The following is a 25378-nucleotide window of genomic DNA, read 5'->3' as shown; positions in this document are numbered from 1 at the left end:
AGCCTTTTGCCTGGCTTGATGTGTGATGTTCAGATATTTGCAGTTGGCAGACCCTTACCTGTGAGCCCATTTTAATGATACCGGAGAGCAAAAAAGGAAAAATGATCAGATCCATCCAAGGCTTTCCTGAGATCAATACCATAATTACATTTTAGACCCTCTAGGTATTAATCTACTTTCTTTCAAGAAAGCAATTCCATTTTCCTAGCATGGTTTCTTAGAAATAATACTGCTTCTCTGTGACTTTTTTGAAAATTTCCCCCTGAGGGAGAAGGAAAGGCAAGCTTTTTCTTTTCACCTCCTTTCCTCCTACAGCCTTTCTCTCTTTAAATTGAATGTTCACTGATGCTCTAAAAAGACTAGGCACAGAGAAAGGGCTGATGTGAAAATATTTTCTAATATTAACAGCTGTCCTCGCTGCATTCTGACACTCCTTGCTATAATGAAATTTATTTAACATTCATTGTGTTTGTCTAAAAATAATGCTAATAATATTTCTCGAACACTTGTTATAGGTGAATGATTATTCTAAGCACTTGACATGAATTGACTAATTTAAATCTCATTAGAACTCTGAAATAGGTACTGACACACATGAGGACTCTGATGCATGGAGCACTTGGAACCTTTGCTCAAAGGCTCACTGCTGGTAAAGGCAGAACTGAAATTTGATCCCAGTCAGGCAGGCTCACTCCAGTGCTTGCAGGCTCACTCCAGTGCCTGCACGCTCACTCCAGTGCCTACAGGCTCAACCACTAAGCTACCTGTGGCTGAATCTGTATGTACTTTGCACTACCTGCAAGGCTGCAATTAAAAAAAACAAAGGTAGAATTGGTGCCTGTACTAGGTTGAATAGTTCCCTCAAAATTCATGTCACTTGGAACCTCAGAATATGACTTACTTGGAAATAGTACCTTTGCAGATATAATTAGTTATAATTTGTACCAAGGTAGGAATATTGTATCTTTTCTTATATGGGGACATGTGTGACAATGGGAAGGTCATTTTTCCTCCTTCAAAAATAGAAATAAACATCTCCTAAATTGGATTCCTTTGGTCTTTTTTTCAATCCCAGTATCTTCTAGGCCATTCAGTTATGCAGGATATTTGCTCTCGTTGAAGATGTTCTTAATGCTCTATGTGGCACTTGAACTATTATTTCTCTTAGGCATTTGCAACAGAAATACTCTACTGTATGCCCTCCTTTACCAACTTATTTTGTCATCCATGAGAGTGGGTCAGTGGTACCATGACTCTTTACTTTCCAGGTTTTTATTTTCCTAGACAGGGTGGATATTATGAAAGGATATAGTCTGAGGAGTTAGGAAACAAATTATGCTAGATGTTCAACCTCTAATATGATAGGTGATTTTGGATGAGGCATTTAACTCGTGGATCTTCTGTGTATCAATCAAACCATAAGTATTGATTCTTTGTGATATGGCCACCTTGGACCATTAATATATTGAATACTGCTGTAGACATCAAAACATGGTGATATGAAATAACAAGTGTCGGTGAAGATGTGGAGAAAAGGCAACTCTTGTACACTGGTGGTGGGAATGTGAACTGGTGGAGCCACTGTGGAAAACAGTATGGAGATTCCTCAAAAGGTGAAAAATATAAATACCATATGACCCAGTGATTCCTCTTCTGGGTACTTACCTGAAGACAACAAAGTCACTAATTTGAAAATATGTGCACCCCCATGTTTATCACAGCATTATTTACAATAGCCAAGATATGGATGTCTATCAGTATCCGTATCTTAAGTGTCCATTGATAAATGAATGGATAAAGAAGATGTGGTACAATGGAATATTACTCAGCCAAAAAAGAATTAAATCTTGCCATTTGCAACAACATGGATGGACTGAGAGGGCATATACTAAGTAAAATGCAGACAAAGAAAGACAAATATTATATCATTTCACTTATATGTGGACTCTAAAAGAATTAAGAACAAGCAAACAAAATGGAAATAGGCTTATAAATATAGAGGACAAACTGGTGGTTGCCATAGGGGAGTAGGGTGCAGGAATGGGAGAAATAGGTGAAGGGGATAAAGAGGTACAGACTTCCAGTTATAAAATAAATAAGTCACAGGCATGAAAAGTACATCATAAGGAATATAGTCAATAATATTGTAATAACTTTGGTCACAAATGATGACTATACTTACTGCAGCAAGCATTTACTAAAGTATATCATGGTCAAATCACTGTGTGGTATACCTGAAATTAATATAATATTGTAATATTTATTTATAATACTTCAATTAAAAAACATGTTGATATGTTGAAAGCTCTGTATGAATGTGAGCTTGTGGTGTTATCTTTTGGTCTTCTACTTTGAGATATATAAAGAACATGTATTACTTGAATCATTCAAATTATACTTCAAAAAAAGAGAAAAACCCAAATTGGATAAAGAACATGTATTACTTGAATCATTCAAATTATACTTCAAAAAAAGAGAAAAACCCAAATTGGTGAAAATAAGAAAAAGTTTAAAGCAGAGGTTGAAAGATTAAAACAAAATATCTTGCAGATATTTGACTTATATTCATTCTACAAATTGGCTTCAGGCTTAAACTAGGAAATGCTTAAATCCCAAGAAAATATTCTGAATAGATTTTTTTTCAAAGCTGTGACTTCTATGATATGAAACTTTGTGCTATGTTTTGGTTAAAATCTTCTTATTTGGTATTAATGCAGTAAGGAAAATATAAAATGATATTCATTTAATCTTTATTGGAAAATTTGCTTTCAGAATTTGGCAGTTCTGTTCAGCTGCATAGGTGAGGAGCTTAATGCTAACATTGTTTGGAAGAATTTTAATATACATACAGCCAGTCTGGTTCGTAGCATCCTTTTTGAGCCAAGGTGTTTGAGAATGCCACACAGAGTCTTAAGCCTTAAGTCATCTTGTTCTTAAAACCAAGTGGTAGGAATTGAAAAATGTTTAAAAGACAAATCCCCCAGTAATCCATTATCTGAAAAATGGTAGCAGTAGTTGGTTACTTCATGTTATTGCTTTGTTGGGAAAAACTTATATGACTTGGTCAACAGGCACAGCATAGTCTCCTTCACCGTTTCCCTAGCAATAGTAATAACATTCACTGGGCATTTGAACTTTGGCAGGCAGTGCAGAGAACCCATGAAAACAGACACTTTCTTCAAGAAGTTTCCAATCTAATGAAAATTGGTTGTAAATTCTTTTCCTCAGAGCTATGCTTTTCATCTTGAAGTATTTTGTTTCAAATAGTATTATGAGAGAAAAATATCCTAAATACAATCTCCAGTAACACTGTAGGGGAATTGTCTATTTCACCAGAGTACGTGGTGCTCAAGATCTTTCCTTTGAGATTTTATCTTATTTATATAACCCAAACCAGTGTATTCAATAATTCTTCCCACTGGATGCGGACTAGAATCAGAGAAAAGTCAATAATCCCTCTAGCTGCCCACAATGCCTTTGCCTTCTTGAGTGGCTGGCAGATATGTTTAAAGGTGAATCCTTTAAGAATTTTCTAATGCGGGGACTGACCCCCATGAAAATTATATAGTGCACATCTTGATTAGACATGATTCAACTTAGCATTTCCCTCAAGGTGCCTCCCCACCCCATTATATGCAGCCTCAGGGCTCTTTGTAGGATACTTAGGAGGTCAGGCCCATCTTTGGGGGCATTTTAGCTTCAATATTACTGTTTTTCAGTGGGAGGAAGAGAATGGAGACCAATCAAAAACTTTGCCTTATTTGTTTGGAAAGGAATGAGCAGTAAGAAACAGTGTTTTAGGAATGATGCCAAAAAAAACATGGCATTAATCTTGCCAGGGTTAGGAATTGTGAAGCTTCTTGCCCAATACTATTACTAGGATAACCAATACTCTTCATAATAATAATAACTTCTATCTTCAAAATTCATGCTTTCTATCTTCAAAATTCATGCTTTTAGACATTCTGCATTACTCCTCTCCATGGAAATGATTCAGTATTTGCATAGGTTTAAAAGGCCATAAACATCAACTTATGAGAATCCACATCTTCCTGAAAATATTCTGATGGATATCTTTTGTTAAGGAAAATCTACTCAGGTCAAGATGACTTACCTCTACTTCACTGGGGTTCTCAGGATTGTTTTTTCACCATGGAACTCCATTTCTGACAAAATTAGGATGGGCAGGTGGACAAGTTGGTCTTCTAAATTTCTTTTCACCTTGATATTTTATGATTCCTCAGTGCTGTTGGAACTTTTCCATATTTCATATGAAGCATCCAGTATTAGATTCTGCTCACAATGACTACTAACATTTCTGTGTCCCATTTCCCTGTTTCTATGATGAGAATAAGGTATCCTTATCTTTTTTTATGGGGATACTATAAGCTATTATTATATTATAACAAGTGCTTCAAGCTTATGAGGAAGACCAGAAACAAAAATCCCAGTTACCATTGTCATCTAAATGATTTACATTGTAGTACAAAAATGGAAAGAGTCAGAGAAGTTCTGTGGCACACTTAGCTTTATTGAAATTGAACAAATATTTTTAATAACCCCTTTTACAGCACATGTAAAATTTAATTTTTTCATTATATTTTTACAGGTTGTCTTTTATCTGAGTAAGCAAAAATACATCTTTTTTTTTTTTTCTTACTTAAAACATGTAGCCAGGATTCAAACCATGTAGCTCTGGTACCAAAAAGGCAACGGGTTATGAAAATCACAGTACAATTTTAAAATTCTTTAAGTTAGTTAAGGATATTTAAAACAATATTCACTTGGGTTGACAGTAGAAATCATGGGTTAGTTGACATTAGGACTAGTAGTTACACCTACAATGAGAGCAGAAATGGGAAGTTCAAGCAAATATGAGCTACACCATTCAGGAAACACCATCTCCATAAATATTGTGGCTGAGAGTGCAATGGCTAAGTCACACTTGAGTACTTAAAGTCACTTACAAATATAGCCAAAGTGAAAAGAGTATAGCGCACTAACTTGGATCTTGAAATGAAATGGGCATTTACTTTTAAGAGGTTATACTATCAAATCAATTACACAATACACAATCTAAGCCCCAAAATTGCCCCTAGGAAAGAAAAATAATGTTAAAATGCACACTTACATGAACAGTAAAGTAGAAATCTGTTCTTTCTGATTGGTGTTTATTTATTGTTGTTGTTTTCTCAATAAGTAGAAATTGTTTACGACCACAAAAGGATTTCTCAGGTGAAACACTAGTTACAGACATTGTAAAGAATGTAGCTTAGGAGACTTGTTTTAAAAACAAGGCAGCATTTTCCTGAAAAAGTTTGGTCCTCAACTCACTATAGGCTAGTCACTATGGTCATATGGTAAGCATTTTCCTTTTGTCTGTATGTATGTGTGTGTGTTTGTTTTAAGCTAACTTTGCAGTACCAGAAGTAGTCAAAACCAACCCAAACCAAAAGACAAATAGCCCTCAAGAAATTGGCCTTGCATATCATGTCTAATTAATGCATCATCTGAAAGAACAATTCTAAAGACTATGAAGGGAATTATGCTCACGTGATTCTGCAACACTTTAATTTTGTGCAAACATTTTCCTCATTGCCAGATAACTTATCTTTATTCTTGTAGGTGCCAGGAAACCCACCCCCATGATCCTCCCTCCCCCACCCCCAGTCCTCTTCTGTCAAAGTGATATAAAGACAATTTCACTGTGTATTTACAAGCACAACAGTTAGGCAAGAAGGTCCCAGGGTCTGAAGGGCACATCTATTTCTTGTGGACATCTTCATGCCGAATGATCTTGTATGTGATCCAGTAAAAGATGTTGAAAATGAGGAAGGCCAATGGGAAGGCAGCTCGAGATATCGTGTCAATCCTTTTTGCCCGGTCCACAAACTTCTTCTTGATGGCATCTGCATCTTTTGGGGGTTGTGGGAGTGGGTTGGCAGGTGTGGCCTTCACAGCTGTTCCATCTTTCACTTGGAGGCAGTGACCCATCCCATAACCACTGAAATTAAAACGACTTTCACGAGTAACATCTTCTTCCTGGGAGAATAAAGACAGGAAACACAGACTGATTGTCAGTCAAATCAGATGGAAGATGCTTAAAACTCTTCAGAAGTAACAAGATAAATCATAGTTACTGGTAGTGTGGGAGGCTTTTGGAATATGGAGTTCTCTTTCAAGTTCAATTCAATTATTCATAGAACAGATACAGTTCATTAGCTTCTCATGCTGAGAAATTAAGGCTAAGAATAATGACTTTGTCATCATTTTAATTAACAAACAGAAACATGTACATTATATTCAGCACTGACTTTCCCCAAATCTAGTTCATTAACCCATAGCTTTGAAAGGACTGTTTAAAAGCCAAGCCTCCAAATCCCAATATTGTACTCTAAATCCATAAAGAGGATCATTTGTTCATTCACTCATTCATCATTCATTCATTCAAAGAAGCACTTACTGAATCCCTGCTGTGTACCTGGTCCTGACCTAGGAACTTCTAGTGTTGTGCCGCTTAACTACCCAGGTCCTTCCATTAACATTGGCTTTAAGGTTAATGTTAGATCTCAGATTAACCCCTTATATGTATACCTGTTTCCCCTCCAGCCTTCTAGTGCATCTCAGTTATATAGTAGAGATTAAATATTCATTATATGGTGTTGAGTATTTCTTCCATGGCAAATTTTTCCAGGGTCAGTTTTTAACATTGGTTCTTTGGCTAGTTACTTATCTCTACCATAATTGAACATATTTAATCATTTTAGCTGATGTCTGGCATTTTGTATGGATTACTTCTACACGAATTAAAAGAAAGACTGAAAAGTTGTAACCTCAGAGTAAACAGCAAATAGCCTTAGTAGAGACAAAAATATGGAATCTCTGTGTATAGATGGGTCAGAATGGTGGGGTTGAAAAGGTGGGATTGAAATGGCCTGCTTAGTAAAAATTTTTTTTAAACGTGGCCATTGATTGAATCACCTTCTGCACTTGGATTACTGCCTTTCACAGTGCCATGCAGCCCGTCTGAGTCACAGAAGGCACTTTAGTCTTTCCCTTTTCAAATACTAATAATGATCCTATTTCCCAAAAGACAAGAAAACTTGGTATTAATTTTATTTCATCAGTGTTTACTGCACATCAGTTTTGCCTTCAGCCACATATAAGAGATATACTGAAACTGCACTAGTGGGGGTGAGGAGTTAATAATATGGGTAGCTGTTGAACCACTATGTTGTATATTTGAAACCAACATAAGATTGTATGTCAATGATACTTCAATAAAAAATAGATATACTGAATGAAAGACTTCTAACATAACATGAATGAGAGCCTAACTGTAATCCAAAGCATATGGCAAGAACAAATTTATGTCAGGAAAATCAGGTCAAAGCTCTTGTAATAATGTAACTGAAACTACTCCTTTATAAAACCATCTTCCAGTACTGTTATTTATATGGGACTGTCCTATACAAGTTGGTTCAAGATACTCTCATTTCTTAAAAAGTGTAATAAAGGATTTTTCATTCAACAATTAGTTGTTGAGTGTTGAGTCTATGGCAAGCATGTTGCTAGGTGCTGGGAGATAGTTCATAAAGCTGGACAAGAGCCCGACCTGCAAGGAGTTTTCAGAACCCAGTGGGAGTGGCCAACCTGTAGGCATTATAATATAAGGAAGCTGGCCAAGAAAACCCAGCCTAACATTACAGTACTTCGATGTGCTTAGCTGTATAAGCTCAATAATGAAGACTTTAATTAGACTGAGACTCAAATATTAAATTTTTTTCTTTTGGCTTAAAATGTGAATGATATATTTTATGGATATAAAAGTTTCAAGTAAGCAAAGTATTTTAAAATGTGGAATAAACAGATATCTAATCATTACAGTATCATTGTTAGATTTATTCTGTACTTAGCAAGAAAAGAAGCACACAGGTCATGAGGAGGAGGGGACTTGCTAGTCACGTGGGTAATAGGTGGACTTGGACTTCTAACGATTACTAATTGTTAATTAGATCTCAACAGTGTGTGAGAGAGGTAGAAACAGTGTCAGTTGGTTTAGCAAAGAGAGATCCAGACTAGGAATTTTGATATTTGTGTTCATGGCCTGGCTCCAAAGGTTCTAAGCTGTGTTGATCTTAGGCAAGATATTTATTCTTTCAAGGCCTCAGGGACTTCATACCAAAAATGTCGAGGCTGGACTAGATCTGTGGTGTCAGCTTTGGCTGTTGGGGAACTTGTACAAGTATATGTGTGCCTGCCACCCTTTCCAGCACCTTCCAGACCCCAGAGTTAGGATCTCTGGGGGTGAGAACTGAGAATCTGCATTTTTAACAATCCAGTGACTCTAATGCAAAAGGTTGGAAGCCAGTGGCCTAGATGAGCCCTAATGTCTGGCTCTAAAATGCTGCTGAACCTATTCTATACTATTAAATCTAAAATTACTTTTCAAATGGAAACAATCCCTCGGAATATATTTCCCCATATCTGCCTAAATTTACTGAACTGTCTTTCCTTTCTATATCTGTAGAATCTTGCAAATTGCTGTTCGCACCTCTATAAACATTTAGAAACTCATGATTAAGCATATAGTTCACTGCCTGAGTGAGATGAGATTCTTTTTAAATTCCTGGGCTCCTGAAGAAATAGAAAGGGTAATTGACAGGTAACCTGCTTTTAGTACATAAAACAAAAGGAAACCTCAATACACATGTCCATGTTTCTTTTCAAACTAACTCATTCATTTAATTTCTGTAGTCTTTCCTCAAATATTGTAAAAGGCCAGCTGAAGATATTAACTCACTCAGTTAAGTACCAGAGCTACCATAGAAATGATGCCAGGTTAGATTATCATTATGTTGTACATTGCCATGCAAACTGTGGGTGCTTAATAAACGTTTGTTGAATAATGAACAAAAGGGAATTTAAGAGGGTTTTTTCTATGCTTGAAAGTATTTTCCTCATTCATTCAACAGAATTTCAAATTATGCTTTTGAGCATAGTTACAGCTAATTAAATCAATTCTTTGAAATTCTCCACCACAAAAATAAATCTGTTGTAGGTAGAAGTTAGTCATTTAATTTTTCATATGCAGGTGATATTAATACTAGTTTAAGGGTCTTCTTATTTACCGTTATGCCTCATTCAATGCATTTTAAATATAGAACCTTAAATTATCCATATCAAGGGGTATGGTTTTGATTCAGAAAACATAATTGCAACCAGTTTTAATTTTTGTGTTATAATGAATAACTAATTGCCTTTACAACAGGTTCAGAATAAAATGTCATGGTAATATGGCAAGATTCCTATATGAGGGTAAAATGGAGATGACCTTGAGTCATGAAGCTAAAGCAAAGAACAGTCTGTAGGCACAGCTTAGGTGAACATAGTCACAAGGAGAGTCAGTCAGATCCCCTCAGTAAGGAGAGAATTTTAGGCATATATTCTCCATTTCTTCTAATTAGCCAGGAAACCAATTAGGTAATTATTGCTGCTGGCCTGCCATCTTCAGTAACTTTGAGCAGTAAACACTTCAAACTCATTGTTCTGTTATTCTCTGATTAAATTCTCACAGAAAATGAATCATTTAGTCGAAGTTTCAAGACATGCAATTTCTACATCCCACTTGGATTAAATCTCCTTAAATCCTGTCTTTCTGTATGAAGCACTGCCATGGCACTATTCAGTTCATTTGAGACTTACTATTTTATTCATTTTATGCATCAGTTTTACTGATTGTAAAGTTTACTCACTCATGTGTTTGGAACAGCTCTTGTCTGAATAGGAAATTGGACCTAAAACTCACCAGAAATGCACTGTAGTGAATTATTTGTTATAAGAAAATGTTTTCAATATTATTAAAGCACAGGGTATTTATAAAATAAAGAGTTTTAGCACAGCCCATTGTTCCTTTTTTTTTTCTTCTATGCCCTAAAAAGGAAGAGATAAAAAGAACTGAAAAACTGGAGTAGGGGAAAATTCTTCCTGTCCATTTCTCACCCAGATTCTTTGATTGGATTGAGTATTCCTTCTGTTAGAGTAGGAAATTGCTCAATTGGAACCGAAGGTTTTAGTGAGCCTAAATCAATGCAAGGACCTAATGGAATGTCCAGCCCTCCTTTAGGAAATAGTGAGTCCAAACACAACAGGTTTTTTCCAAATGAAGGCTATATGATGCTTAATCGATTTTTATTACCTTGATTTGAGAAAGAGGGATGACCTTAAGAAATTCTCAGTTCTTATGGCCTCAATTTCCTCTTGTGTATCATGGGGACTTGGGAATACATATGAATAATAAGTAGATATCATTTACTGATTATAACTGTATATCATGCACTTAAAACTATAGTCAGTCCTATACCCAAACTGAGCCTGCAAATCGCATTACTTTCAGAGGAAACTGAGGCTCAGAGAAGTCAGCTAATTCGCAAAGTTATATTGCTAGTAAATGTTGATGTTGAGATTCAAATTTGGGCCTGTCTGGTCCCCATACTGATTCCAGAGACTCTGGAAGTCTTTGATTTTTATGAATTTGTCCCTATCAAACCCCATGTGGCTTCCATTGAAGATTATGGGTGAAGAATCTGACTGAACTTTGCAGAACAAATTTGAAATAAAGTAAATGAAATATAACCTCTTGTTGCTTAATGGCATGTGGTGAAATATGTTAAAACTGCCACAGTGTCATGTTGGCGGACCATAGATAGCAACTTTTCCAAAGGAAAAGAATATCAATGGATCATCTCTTTTTCAATGCAGGATATCATTATTATTGATTGTTGAAGAAGGAACTTTAAGTATTCATTTCTTAGGCACTTGCCATTTGTGTATTCATGTTTCCAACCAATATTCATTGAGTGCCTATTATGTGCCAAGTATGTGGTATGGGTACAGCAGTGAACAACAAGACGTCTCTGTTCTTTTTTGGAGTTTAATTCTAGTGGGGAAAACAGTAACAAGTAAAGAAATTATGCACACACACAAACACATACTTGTACACCCACACACATATATGTATACATATAAACACACAAGACACACACGGGCACACACACACAGATAATGAAGCATGCTTTGGAGAAAACCAATCAAGGTAAAAGCCATAAGAAAGATGAGTGGCAGAGAAATGGCTGTTTTAGATTGAGTGGCCAGAAAAGGCCTGAGGAGATGCCAGGCACTGTGCCATTTACTGGGGATCTAGTGGTGAGCAAAATAGACCAAACTCTTGCCTTCAAGGAGTTTGCAACCTTGAGATGAAGACACACATTAATAAAATGATCACATGAATACATAATTACCAATTGTGGTAAGGGCTCTGAAGGGAGATTATAGGGTGCTATGAGAGTTTATTGATGGGGGTCCTGGTGTAATCTGGCAGATAGGAGAAGCTCTTCCCTGAGGACTTGATATTTCATTAGAGATCTGAAAAATGAGATACATTAGAGAGGTGAAGGCAGAGTTAGGAGATGTCTGAGATGGGAGGGTTTGTTGCAACTGAGAGGTGGCAGGATGGCACCTGGAAGCAGGGGAAAAGTGGGATGAAACAAAGTTTCAGGGATGGCCATGGACTAGCTCATATAGGGCCTGCAAACCATGGAGCTAGTTTGGAGCTTTATTTTAAGAACCAAGGGAAGCAAAAGATAAATAAGACCTTGGGTTTTTGGTGGGGTATAGAGAACTAAATAGAGAATAATCTGAGAGAGATTCTTGAGATGTATACAAAGGTTTACTGGAGTTCAGATGAACCTGAAGTCCCCAGAGTGCTGAGGGTATCAGTGTTAATACTGCTGGGATACACCAGATGACATGCAGATATCTGAGTCCCCTAATCTGAAAGAGACTCTTGAGCTGCCTATTGGTTTTCAGAATTCATTTCCAATTTTCCTTTTATTATTACTTATAAATTTTTGCTTCCCAATCATATTAAAAAATAGATAGCCAGGGACTGTGGATTTTGATAGCTGATTTTCCACTGTTCTAACTCACTGGAGGATGAGTTCCTGAGGGTGTGCCAAAGTCATCTCTGTAGGCCCATCCTCTCGTACAATGCTGGGCTTGTCATCATTATTCAATAACTGCACTTGGAAAGACACTCTTGATCTGAGTAAGGCCTTAGAAAGGATGTGCTCTAGTGCTGGCTTGAGGCTAATCTCTGTCTGGTTGATATGTTTAACACTTTTCTTCCCAACCAGAGACTAGGCAGCATGCAAACAAGGGTCTTAATGTCTTCTTCCTCCCCCTGCCCTGATACCTTCTGCTAGGGTTGGCTTTGTGGGCATGTGTACTGTGCAGTTGCACAGGGTCCAGTGTTTAGAAGGGTCCTATAGTTTAATGCTTTGCTGTAGCCATCTTCAGATTCATAATAATTTTTGAATAATGGCCCCACATTATCATTTTACACTGGGTCCCATAAATTTTGAAGCCAGCCCTGCTTTCTGCTGTAGTGGAGTTAAGGGAGTGTTGTTTGTTTATTACTTCCATTCCCAGGCTTAATACTTTTCCATGGTTTCTCATCTCCTTAATGACCACTCCCAAGCTCCTTTGTATAACATTTAAGGACCCGTATGTCCTGCCTAATATCTATTTCTCTCATGGGGTTTCACGATCTTTGACTTTAGTCAACTATTTCCCTTTGCACAGAATACCCCTCACCTCTCTTCACCTGTTGAGTTCCTGCATATCAAGACTGAACTCTGCTATCATCCTATGGAGGATGACTTTTCTTGACCCCTGAGCCTAGACCATAGATTTGTTCTTAGTTCTGTAGAGTATGGTACATGTCTCCATATTGGAACCTTCTGCATCATATTAAAACCAGCTCTTTACATGCCAGCCTCTTTTCTGTAAACTTCAAGTGCAGGAACCCAGTTTCACATATCTTGATAGCTCCAGTACCTAGAACAGTACTTGGCCAAAGCTTCCTATGTTGAATATATATAAAGTAAATGTTTCTTAAATGGATAGTAGAAAAAAGTCTTTTGTAATACGAAAAGTGCTTTCTTTATTTATTATGTGGCTTATGTTTGCATATTGGATTTATATATAAAATTAGGGCAACCCTAAACTCAACAATGCCACTCAAGAACTGGTGTGTTTATAATATATATATTTGAAACACTGTCCATTTTTTTGGCCCACTGTTAAGCTAGTGATCATCCCAGACAGTGTGAAAATATATAAAATTAGATCCACTGTATTAATAATTTTAGCAAAAATATGCATACTTATTTTGCAATGAAAATAAATCAAATAGATAAACACTCCAGAGTACAAAGAAGTGTTTTCTTGCATTTATATATCTGTGCACAAACCAAAATAATAATGCTGGGTAAATAACAAGCCAGTAAGTATTAGATATATGCAAATATTTTACCAAATAAATTAGGCCTTTACAGTTATTACCCATAGCAAAAGACTAAGGAGTATCTTTATAACATTAAGGGTATCTGAGCTTATATGCCATCCACTTGTGTTTGGTGAAGATAGTAAAATTCTCATAAATCTATGGTCATCACCACACATCAGTTTTAAGTCTTGAAATTCTAATTAATGGAAAATTTAGCTATCATTACACAAAATTTCCTTCATTGCTTTGATCACACATGTTATTTTTACAAGCCTTTATATATAAAAGAAAAAGCCAGAAAGGCCTCTTACTCAAGACAGAGCTCACTTACAATAATCGGGGGGTGGGGGATATGTGGGCAAGGAGGGACACACAGAACTCAGCTGTGTTATGAGTTGGGCCTCCGGGACTGACGTTGCCACAGCCTACCAGTGCCTTGCAGGGACTGGGGCATAGGGAGTGGAGCTGGGCTAAGACTCCTAGTGATCCATGAAAACCCATCTTTGTTTCTTCTTCCAGTGTTGGATTTTCCTTAGGTTAAGGCTGCTTAACTGTAGCACTAATGACATTTAGAGCCAGGTAATTATTTGTTGTAGGGAACTGTATTGTGTATCTTAGGATGTTAGCAGCATCCTTGGCCTCTACCCACTAGATGCAAGCAGCAGCCTTCCCTGTCAGTTGTGACAATGAAAAATGTCTCCAGACATTGCCAAATGTCTCCTGGGGGCAAGTTGCCCCTATTTAAGAAGCCCTGCTTTGGCTGGTCACACAGGTGCATGTGGAGAGACTGCATTTTCTAGCCTCCCCTGCACCTATGTGGGGCTATGCAACACATCTAATACCAGGAAGTCCGACCAGCTCAATCTCCAAATTTAGTCACTTCTGACCACCTTTAACACTACATGCTGTTTGAGCCACCCAGTGGTGGCTCATCAGAATCATCTCCCCACCATCAGAATTATTATAATAGATTTCTACCCGGTGTGCTGGCTTCTAGACTGTCCCCCTCAACAATAATGTCTATCCTCAGCACAGTAACTAGAGGGATCCCATTAAAATGTGAATCAAGTCAGGTCTTCATTAGCTCAAAACCCTCCAATGGCTTTCACCTCACTCAGTAAAAGACAAGTTCTTGTACTGTCCCCTTTACCTCTCAGGCCTCAACGCCTGCTGCTCTCCCTCTAGCCCAGATGTCAGCAAACATTTTCTATAAAGGGCCAGATAGCAAACATCTTAGACTTCATGGGCCATACAGTCTCTGAAGTGCATGACTTTACAATGTACATTTTGAATCTAATTCTCTAAAGCGAAATATGTACTTTACTTTGGATCACACCTCACCGGCAGCACCATATTTTTAATGGACTGGAAGTAATTACTTAGAAATAATTGACTTTTGGCTCAAAACCTATAAAGCAGAAATGTTTTTGCTTAATGTCAGCTGTAGTCGTATTAGAAATCAATTAACATGGTTGTGGTGTTTCGATTCCTCAAGAAGGAAACAATACCTTGCATATGGAAATTCTTTCCTACAAGTCTCTGTCAATTCTGGTCTAGCTAGAATCCTCAGAAGATACACTAAATTCTAAGAAGCATGAAGATGAACATCTTCCATCTGCAGTATGAGCTGTTTGAATATTAACATAGTTTGCCATCTGTTCAGGGGGCCAACAATGTGAATGTTGAGATTGTCTACATAGCGCAAACTGGAGGGGACAGGTGATGAGAGGATGAGCCCAAGGCCAAAGTAAAAACATTAGTAGCAACATCACAGTGAGCATTTACTTGCTTTCTAACTTGGATGGCCATGACTGCCAGGTGCTCCAGACCATTATCATGCTTCAATCTCTCTCTCTCTCTGTCTCTCTGTCTCTCTGTCTCTCTGTCTCTCTGTCTCTCTCTCTCTACACACACACACACACACACACACACACACACACACACACACACTTGGTGTCAGGAAGGAGTTACTGTACAGGATTATCTGTTGTTTACTTAGCACTACCACTCCTGTAGAAGTGCCTGCCAAAGGCTGGGAAGAACTGCACTTCCCAGATTCCCTTCTTGATTGGTTCCAAGTTAGGGTTTGTCAATGAGAGGAATTTGACAGATCTGGAAGGTGGAAAGGAGGAAGCAGAGGTGATTATTTTGGGGAGTTTCTGGGGGTCAGACGAAGCTGCTTTGTTAGACACAGTGGCCTTGCAGACTTCTCTGTGGGTTCCCATTTTATGATCCCAGTTTCAAGGCTGGATCTGGTGGCTTCTCAGATTTCCCTGTGACCTGCTTTTCCACCCTGAACTTCAGGTTGACGTCCTATCTTCTGACTATAGCCTTCCAGACCTTCATTCCCCACACCACCCCGGTTACTCTCATATTCACAGAAATCCTAATTTCTATATTAAATCCCTTATTCTGGTGGCATGTTGAGTGCCTTTGGTTTCCTGACTAAAACTACATGGAAACAGATAGACAGGTACTCCAGGCTTTTAAGTACGAAACAGCATTTTAACGCAAGTTACTATGGTTGTCTTCAATTAGGATGTAATGTGCGTCAAAAGGTACCAAGCATTGGAAAGAAATAAGGATAAACAAGACAGTGTGCTGCCCATGAAGTCAGTGTGAGTTTGAGGGAGGGGGTCTAGAACATATAGACCCATGGTTCTCAACCAAGAGTGATGTGGGCCCCCAGGCAACATCAGACAGTGTCTAGAGACACTTTTGATTGTCACAATAGGGGAGAGGTGCTATTGGCATCTCATGGGTAGACGCCAGGGTACTGCTAAACACCCTACAGTGCCCAGGACAGCCCCACAGCAAAGCATGAATTATCTGTCTTCAAACGTTAATAGTGCTGAGGTTGGGAAGCCCTGATACAGAGAAGTGGTTCCAATGTAATGTAATGTCTTCTATGGCAGAGGAATGTACAGGCCACAGGATACTAGAGAAGAGGTAATGTTAGGCTAGAGAAATTAGAGGGTGGCATTCTTTATGCAGTAGCACCATGGAATGCACTCCCTCTGGAAGAGCAACATGAATGTTCCAGATTTGTTCCAGAAAAGTGGCCCCTGTAAAGGCAGCCTCATTTTGTTAACTGAGCCTGCTTTTTAGTGCAACTACAGAACAGCTTGAAGGCACTTGTCTGTGCCATTTAGCCAGGAGTTATTATCTTTTAATCTTTCTATGTCTTAATCAGGAAGGATTTGTTGCAAAGAACAGAAATCTGCTCACAGTAGATTAAATGCATGGAGGATTTCTTTGAGAAATTACTATGAAAATATTGTAAAAACAACCTGATGAGTCTTCAAGGATAGGGAAGCAGTGTTCTGTGAAGGCAAGAAGCCTGGGTTCTAGATCCACAACTCTTGCTTTCAAATCTTGGCTCTGCCACTAACCAGTGTGGAAGCTGGTTAAGTCACTCAAACCTCCAAGTGCCTCAGTCTCCTCTGTAGTAAAGGGGAAATAATGATGCCATCCTTAGAAGGTTTTTGACAGGAGTCAGTAAGAACGCACATTAAGGGATTGTAAGAGAGCCTGGTATGTAGTATGTACTCAGTAAGTGTTAGCAAAGACAGTGACGATAGTGTAAGCAGGGCTACCCAGCGTAGGAACTCCAACGAGCAGCTGAGAAAGTGGGGTTCTCCCCACTCTCTTGCGTCCGTTATTCTCACCCATTTCTGCTTTCTCCTTTCAGCTTCCTTTACTCGTGCATGTTCCAGCTGGGCCACTCGAACCTCACCCCCTTGGGAACCTTTTCAACTTAAGTTCTCACTATCACCTAATTAGAGTGCTCTTTGGACAAATTCTTGAGAAAATTTGATAGGCCAGTTTATCCCTGGGCCATTGGCTAGGAAAAGAGGTGGGACGTACCAACAGGACAGCCTGAGGGCTGGGCAGGGGGCCAGGGAACCCTTCCCGGGTGTGGAGTGTTCCTAAAAGTGTACCACCTGAGGAAGCAGAGGACGCACAAGACAGGCTGGCCTTCAACACACAAGTGTGGCACATACGACAGGTGTTTTCAAAAGAGCGAAGAGCATTTGTACTACTGGCTCTGAGCATGCTGATCAGAAGTAATTGATTGTCATTACAGGGAGCTGGAATTCAACTCGAAATGAGGAAGAACTTTTAACAACTCCATGACTGAACATGGAGCCCAGCACCTTGGAAGGTAATGAATTCCTTATTGCTAGAACTGTTCGAGTGTTTAATCATTTGTTGGAGATGTCGGATATGGCTGTAACACGTAGGTTAGGGACTCTTTGGCCACTTCTGTACCTTCCAGTTGCGGGAGTCTCTGATTGTACATGAACACCGCTCAGGTAAGAAGTCCAGGAGGGCAAACCACATTAAAGGAGCTGACCCAGTGCAGGACAGATGTGTTCAGTAAGCTCTGCCCTGCTATGACCTCCTCGTCTTCCTGGAAGTTTCTAGTCACTCTGATTGCATTTTGAGAAGGCCTGCTCTAATATAATCAGTTCCACAGCAACACTTTGGTTCAGGTATGTCTTCTCTTTCAATTATTTTTGACTTGAAAGATATTTAATCATTTAAGCAGCAATTCCCTTGCTGCTGCTATGAAAAAGATTCTAATATAGACTATATAAAATGTAGAATAACAAAACCCCCAAAATAGTAACACATAACCTCACATTATATAAAGAATCAGGCACTGAATGGATGTATTTTTAGAGGTTAACACACCATGTTTGTGGAGGCCTATCTTTATTATATACAGTTTTGACAGTCTAGAGGCTACAAACAGTATCAAGGTTCCAAACAGGCATTTCTTTCTCCCTCCTCTTCTCACTGCTCAACGTCTGCTGAAAGGAACTCGGAAGGAGAGGAGTCAGTGCTGTTGGCTGCCTGTCCGCTGAGCTGTTTGCACTAGGAACTCAGTCAGCAGGAGGGTTCTGTGTTTGGTCTTGCTCCTGATCCCTTCCCACCAACTTTGAAGAGACAGGTTAATGTCATGATGGAATCACCATGTGACTTGCAGAAGCATAAGGAGGTTTTTTTTGACAGAGGGGCACTGGGGCATATCCTGAGGAAAGGGACGTCTGTGGGCCATCGCTTCACTGCCTTCCGCAGCTGCAGAACAAACATGTTTCTTGCAGGTGAAAAACTAGAAACCTTCTTTCTCTGGCCAAGCATATTTCCTTCTGAATTTGAATGATCCTGGTACAATAGGTCTTCTCTAAGGAATATGGACTGTAGACTCTGTTTTAAAATTAGCAGTTACTGAAGCAGATGAACACTGTAAACTATCACGAGGCATTTTCCTATTGCTTCTTCCAAGGACATGCAAAGCAGTGAAGTGAGCCAGAAACGCAATTTCTGCTCCATTATTCTGAATTATTATTTAGTTTTGCTGATGATCTGTGCCCTAGCTCTCTTCTTTCTTCTCTGCAACCATTTGTTCACTGGCAGGTCAACTATAACTTCTTGTAAGCAACTCTTGCAACAAATAATTAGGGACAGGAAAATGGAAAATAATGGATACAGTGAAGGTGTGTTTTTTTTTGTTTTTGGAGTATCTGTCATATATTTCCAGGATCTCCCCTTCTCTCTACTTCATTACTATGGTTACCAGATTTAAGATTTCAGACGGAGACTTGTCTGTAGGCCCAGAGGGAAGATCGATTGCAGTGAACACAGAAGACAGAGATTGCGCACAATTTGAAAATACCAGTGCCTGTTGAGATAACTGTTGAGCAGCTGAGTTTCTAGTTAAAGAAGTGTGTGTGAAGGTGTGTAACACCAAGTACTCTTGGCACGTAATGGGGAGTCAGCCTCCTTTTCCTTTCAAAGACATCAGTGCAATAATTATAATCAAACGCAAAGAGGGAAGCTTATGTAGTTCTAAGAACATATATTTTCTTAAGAATAATACAAACAAAATAATATAAAAATATTAAAAAATAATACAAAGTAAGATGATATAAATAAAACAGACCAGTCTTAAGTTCTAAGTAGGTGTCTCCTTCTCCCCCCACAGGGTGGGTCTCCTTACAAGGCCAATGCCCTGCCCAGCTGAGGATGACACAGCTAACACTACGGGTGCAGGTTACTGATGATGAGCCCACAGGGTCCCGGGCACACAGTCCTCAGGTGGGGTGTGGGTACGGGCTGGGAACATGGGGGCCAGGGCCTTAGTGAGCTTTAGTGAGGCCCACTACTCAGTGCGAGGTACATCTCCTGTCCCTGTCACTGGCGAGGCCAAATAAGGACCTGCTGTTGGATTTGTGACTGGCTCCTCAGGGCATCTGAGAAGGTGTAAGCCAGAGAACCTCAGGTGAACTTGTTTGCCTGGTCTGAGACACCTTGAAAGCAGTTTTTTGCCATGACCCGAAGTAGGAGACGTTTTCCATTACCAGCTATGATACATACATACACACACTCCCACACACATAAGTATATCTAACAGAGACAAAAGTTTCACAAAGTGGCATTTACTTTTCCAAAGCAGGATGCACTCTGACATTTTCTAATTTGTTTTCTTAATTTTTGTTTTTCAAAAAAGCTGGTGGTGAGTCACTGAAATGACCACATGTCCCACAAGTTGATCATACCCTACAGTTTGAAAAGTACTGTGTTTAATTGTCTTGATTAGTTTCTTCACTGTCAGTATTGATTCATCAAATATTTACTGAGCATCTGTCATATGATGGGCATGTGCTAGTCATGGGGAAATCTAAAAGAGAGGCTTCCAAGTACACAGGACAGTCCTGACCAAGAGCTAAAAATTCTGTTTAAACTCATTGTAGCTGTCATCCGTCATGCTTGAGAAGGTGCTGGGATTTCAAAGGGAGACTGAAAGATGGCCTATTAAAGAGTGAAAGGTGCCAGGCATGGTGCCAGGCCCTGAGACTTCCTGCTAAGTCCCAGACTCTATGTGTATACAGCTTTTGATTGGCTTTAGCAATAAGGTAGCCGTAAATGCTCCCATGTCTTCACTAGCTTCTCAGGAGAAGAAACCTTCTGTTATAAGAATAAGATCCAGTGTTCAAGGTTTCTGAACCCGCTTTTCTGCTCATCCACTAACTGACTGCTAAACATGCAGGTCTTCTGGGCACTGATTGCCAGGCTCTTTATAAGCAGGCCCTAACAAACTACTGAAGTTTCACTTTCCATCATTTCTCATTACACATCGTATGCTTTGGGAACTCCGTTTCCTTGATGGCCCAAGGTTTCCCATATCTCTGAGCCTTGCCATATCCTATTCTTTCAGTCCAGTGATTCTCTTTGACTTTTGTCTGCCTGCTGAGTTATATAATTCAAACTGTCCTCCTTAGCTGAAATTATAGCTCCCTCCAGGAAGCACTTCTCTCCTGATTTCTGCCACCTGTTTAGCAGTAGACACGCCCTTTTTTTATTCTCTCCTAAATGTTTGCATTTATTAGGTTGGCTTCTAATAATACAGTTGTGAATCTCTTGTGTGCTACACAGTGGGCAATTAATAAATAAAAATAATACACAGGATCATTTTAAAGCGTCAGTGGACATTTTACATGAGCCTGAGAAGACAAGTCTACTTAGCTAAAGAGCTCAGTCACACTATACCAGGTAGCCGTCCATTCGTTTTTCCACAGATTTGTGTGTTGGTCTAGAAGTTAGATGCCAGTGGGCTGGATTCCTAAGAAGGTGTAGTTAACTACGTTTAATGTGCCCATAGAAGAAGTGGCATGGCTTCTGGTGACTTGGGGCTGGCTGGGTTTCTACTTGCAGACACTGAGCTGTGAGCCCTGAGTAGAAACCAACAATTCATTCCACAGGTATTTCTCAAGTACTTAGTATGTACCAGGCCATGTGACAGACTCTTCAAATTGAAAGATGGATAATAGCCTTTGCTGTTTAGAAGATGCCTGATGGCTTTTTCCTGAATGTTTAAAAAAAAAAAAAACAGGTGAGGAAATATTTGATGTGTCTGCTGTGTGCAAGTCACTGTTGGTCACATGTATAATCTTGATCACTCCGCATAGTAATCCCACGAGAAACAGCTTTATTAGGCTATTTACATATGATGAAACTAAGACCTAGAGTGGTTAACGCCATGGCTCCAAATCACCCAGCAATTATAGTACCAGCCAGGACTTGAATTCAGCCAGCCAGACTCCGGCCAAAGCTCATTTCACTACACCAGGCTTCTCTGCCATCTCGTTATTTGTATGATTTGAAGAGAATAGGTATACATATGTTTAAGAGGACAGGCATTCACATGGCAGAATTATTCGAGAGAAGGGTGCTATAATGAAACACGTTGATGGGGTATTTGGCTGGAATGAAGAAAGCTGGCTTTATGACAGGGATTTTTATAAGTTTTCCCCCCATCAATCTGTCCTAAAAGACAGAAAGTATGAAAGAGCTTATGATGATTCAATGATGAATTGAAACATCTAAGGTCTGGCAGCCAGGAGCTGGCTGTTCAACATTTAGCAAACCTCATAAACTCCCTATGGAGATAACCACTGCTGAATTACCTTCATTTGAAGCATTTTGTGCTTTCCAGAATAAAGTTGTCAGGCTGTTTAGAACAATTGTTTTACCAGATTATGTGCATGCACAGTTCAGTCCTGTTCACTGTGGTGAGACTCCTCAGCCTGGCATGGATTCCACTGGGGGGCATTTCCGAGCATGTCCTCCTTGTGTGTGTGAGCACAGAGCTGGGAGGGCACCTTCTCAGGTACAGCAAACCATGTTGCATGGGTTCCTCACGTGGCTCCGAAAATCAGAGAGAGAATCTGGGCCACTGACTGGCTAGTGCTACTCTTTTTGAGGCAAGCAGAACAAAACAACAATAACCAGCCATGATGATGGACTTAACATTTCTCATTAACTGAAAATTCATCTTATTTGGAGTGCTGGGGCATTTTTCCAGGCCTTAATATAGTCTGCCTTGTTTAAGACAGTGCATATTGCAATATGTGTCCATTTTTTAAACAGACAATTTGCAACAGATTCTCAAGCAGTACTTCTCAAGTTTCGATGTGCTTGTGAATCCCTTGGGGATCCCGTTACACTGGAGACTGATTCAGCAGGTCTGTGGTGGGGCCTGAGAACCTGCATCTCTAAGATGCTGCTCAGGCTGCTCTCAACAGGTGACACCCTAAGAAGCGAGGATCTAGAGCAGCTCTCAAACTTGGCCACACTTTGGAATCACCTGGGAAGCTTGAAAAAAATCACCACGTCTTGATTCTTTATCCACCTCCAAATATTCCAACTTAATTGGCCTGGAGTGGGGTCTGGGCATGGGGAATTTTTTAAAGCACCCAGGTGACTATAATGTGTAGCCAGGATTTAGGACCCTTGCTACTAGGTTACCTTGTCTCTAGAAAATACGAGGGTTCATTTCTGGGGTGACTTCCATGGCTCTTGAATAAACCCAGCAGTAGAGTGAAATGAAGTGGGAACTTTCAATAAGCTGACCTCCTAATGTTTACATCCATGTCAACTTCTTGAAAAGCAATGAAGTTATACGCCTAACAGAATTCATACCCCTGTTCCGAGTGCAAAGAACCATATTCTTGGATCCCTTTTTAATTCTCAGCTGTAAATGAAAGCAGCATATTAGAGTAAGAGCTAACTTGCTAAAGAGGAAAATGCCTAATTGAAAAGTTTTTCTGGCTATACCATCTTTTGGGTTATACTAGCTCTAATTACTCCTGACAGGTGGAATATCTTTCTTTGTAAGCAGGTCATAATCATGAAGTTCAGCTTTTTTTCCCTCTGGAAAGCCTCATTCCTCTGTGTACACAGCAAGTCTCTGTCCTAGATCAGAGTTTCTCAACCTTGGTACTGTTGACATTTGGAACTGATTATTCTTGCTGCGGGCACCGTGTCCTGTGCACTGTGGGAAGTTCAGCAGCGCTGGCCTCTACCCGCTCCATGCCAGTAGCACACACAGTCTCCCACCCACCCCTCAAGCTGTGAGAAGCAACAGTGCCTCCAGACATGGCCCCACATCCGCTGCAGCAGGGTAAAAATAGCCCCTGCTTGAAAGCCACTGCCTTGGATCAAAGGAGGTTTCCATGGCACTGACTGTCACTTTCATCTTTAATGTGTGGATGTGGGAAGCTCTCCAGGGCCATCTGATGCAAAGGGGAGGTGTATCAGGCTGAGGCCGTTGGCAGGTGAATACCGACCACCACCTTAAAGAGTGGGATTTTCATTATAGATTTAATTACTTAATTCTGTTGTATTTATTCATAATAACAGATGAGGTTAGAATAACTTACAGTTAATATTCCAGGATGAAATGAACTTTACAAATGACACTTCATCCTTGAGAATAGGTCCTTTTCATCAGCTGGAAGCACTTTCCCTTCCTAGGAACTGCCATGGCTCCAACTGTAACTCTATTATGGTTCTTAACATTCTCTACCCCATATTAGAAAAATCTAGCACTTAATTTTTTTCTCTTACTGATCTCTAAAGCTGCCTGAAAACAGGTTTCAGGCAGTTTTCACATCCACACTGTCCCTTATCTAAAACAGAACTCTGCACAAAGCAAGCATTCTAAAAAATATTTATTGAACAAATGAATTCTAGGATTGTCCAGCAGCTTAGAGTGAAAATTAAGAAAATAGGGGCCATTGCCTCATATCCACTCCTGCACAGAACCAGGATCATTTATTGTCTAAGTGGTTACACTTGTTTCTGATCATTCATCAGTCAGGTGGGAAATCACTCCAGCTTCACTTAAGTGTTTTGTCCCCAAATGAGCTTGTCACAAGCAAGAATAATACTGGAAGGAGACAAATTAATACTGTGATTAGACAAACCCACATCTCTCTAATGTAATGGCAGGGAAGCACCAGATTTCTTGCTCATTCAGTTTGATCTTTCTCTGAGTGTGCGGGCATATTGAAATAACTACAGCTTGCATTGCCATGAAGAATTCTACAGCACTTAAGAACTAGACAGTAAAAGGAGAAGGTTTAAGATACCTGCCACCATAGCCTCTCTACGATAGTAATGGAGCTGAAGGCACAGGCTTGGCTTCAGGGACACAGAGAAATAGAACTGTGTTATGAACATCATCGAGCTGTTTGGAAAACCCAGGAGCTCAAAAATATTTCAGCAATGCCTACTGTGAGTTGCACTCGATGGAATGCAATTGTTTGTCTGTAATTTGGAGAAAGCAGTGTTCTGCCTTCTGGGGCCCACTCACTGGTCCCTGTACATCCTCAGGCCTCTGTTTCCCCACTTTGGGCAGAAAAGGTACTCCAGGATCTGCTCGGTATTTGGTGAGGAAGTTGAGGATGGGGTTAAATGTGACCGTGCTGGTCATCAGGCCCCTGGCCCAGGAGGCATTGCACCTCAGTTTGGTTTTGTTCTCTCCAAAGCACCCCTGAGACAGGGGTTTGTGTGCAAGGAGTTTATTTGGTAGACAGGGCTGGAAGAGCAGTGAGGGAGTGGGAAAGTGGGGCAAGGAGAGGCAATAAAGGCTGTGTGAGTGAGCAGTGGATTACCACTGTTGGCAAGCGGGCCTCAACTCTGGTGAGGGACTCAGACTTGACCTACCAAGGGGTGAGGGAGCTGGGTATTCGGCCACCCCCCTCCCCAGCTCTCATTGGTTGAGGGCCACTCCTGCAGCATCCACTTCTTGGCACTTCTGCCTGCCTGGACATGCATGGAGCATGCCAGAGTGTACTGCAGACACTCCCACACAGTTACAGGAATCCACTGCTGTGTGTGGTAGTTGGAATAATGGCCACCAATTATGTCATCTGTGTCCTAATCCCTGGAACCTGTGAATATGTCCCTTTACAGGTGAAGGGAGTTTGCAGTGTGATTAAGTTAAGGAGCTAGAATGGAGAGAGGGCCTGTATTATCCAGGTGAGCCCACTTTAATCACGTGGCTCTTAAAAATGGAGAACCTTTATCAGCTGGCTTCAGAGGGAGCTATGACTCTGGAATAAGGGTCAGAGATACAACGTTGCTGGCTCTGAAGATGGAGATTGAGAAACGGAGCTGTAAGTTATTTCTTCTCTGCAGGCTGAGACCATTTGCTCAAAAGCCTGCTAGCACCAAACT

General features: G+C 39.9%; 1 protein-coding gene across 5 annotated transcripts in view; it reads right to left on the bottom strand.

Annotated features, from left to right (window-relative positions):
• Window positions 1–3887: 3887 nt before the first annotated feature.
• GLRA2 (glycine receptor alpha 2) overlaps window positions 3888–25378 on the bottom strand; it is a 161805-nt gene continuing 140314 nt past the window's right edge. For 3 of the 5 annotated variants that reach the window (XM_037020430.2, XM_037020429.2, XM_037020428.2), the window contains exon 9: window positions 3888–6042. In XM_037020430.2, the coding sequence (XP_036876325.1) occupies window positions 5764–6042 (279 nt within the window). In that variant the 3' untranslated portion in view covers window positions 3888–5763. The remainder of the gene's footprint in view (window positions 6043–25378) is intronic. The other 2 variants (XM_073227914.1, XM_037020427.2) reach the window with 2 other exon arrangements.

The sequence above is a fragment of the Manis javanica genome, chromosome X (assembly GCF_040802235.1).
Source record: "Manis javanica isolate MJ-LG chromosome X, MJ_LKY, whole genome shotgun sequence".
Taxonomy (NCBI): Eukaryota; Metazoa; Chordata; class Mammalia; order Pholidota; family Manidae; genus Manis; species Manis javanica.
Note: the sequence above shows the minus strand (reverse complement) of the source record. Positions and strands in the feature narration are given on the sequence as shown.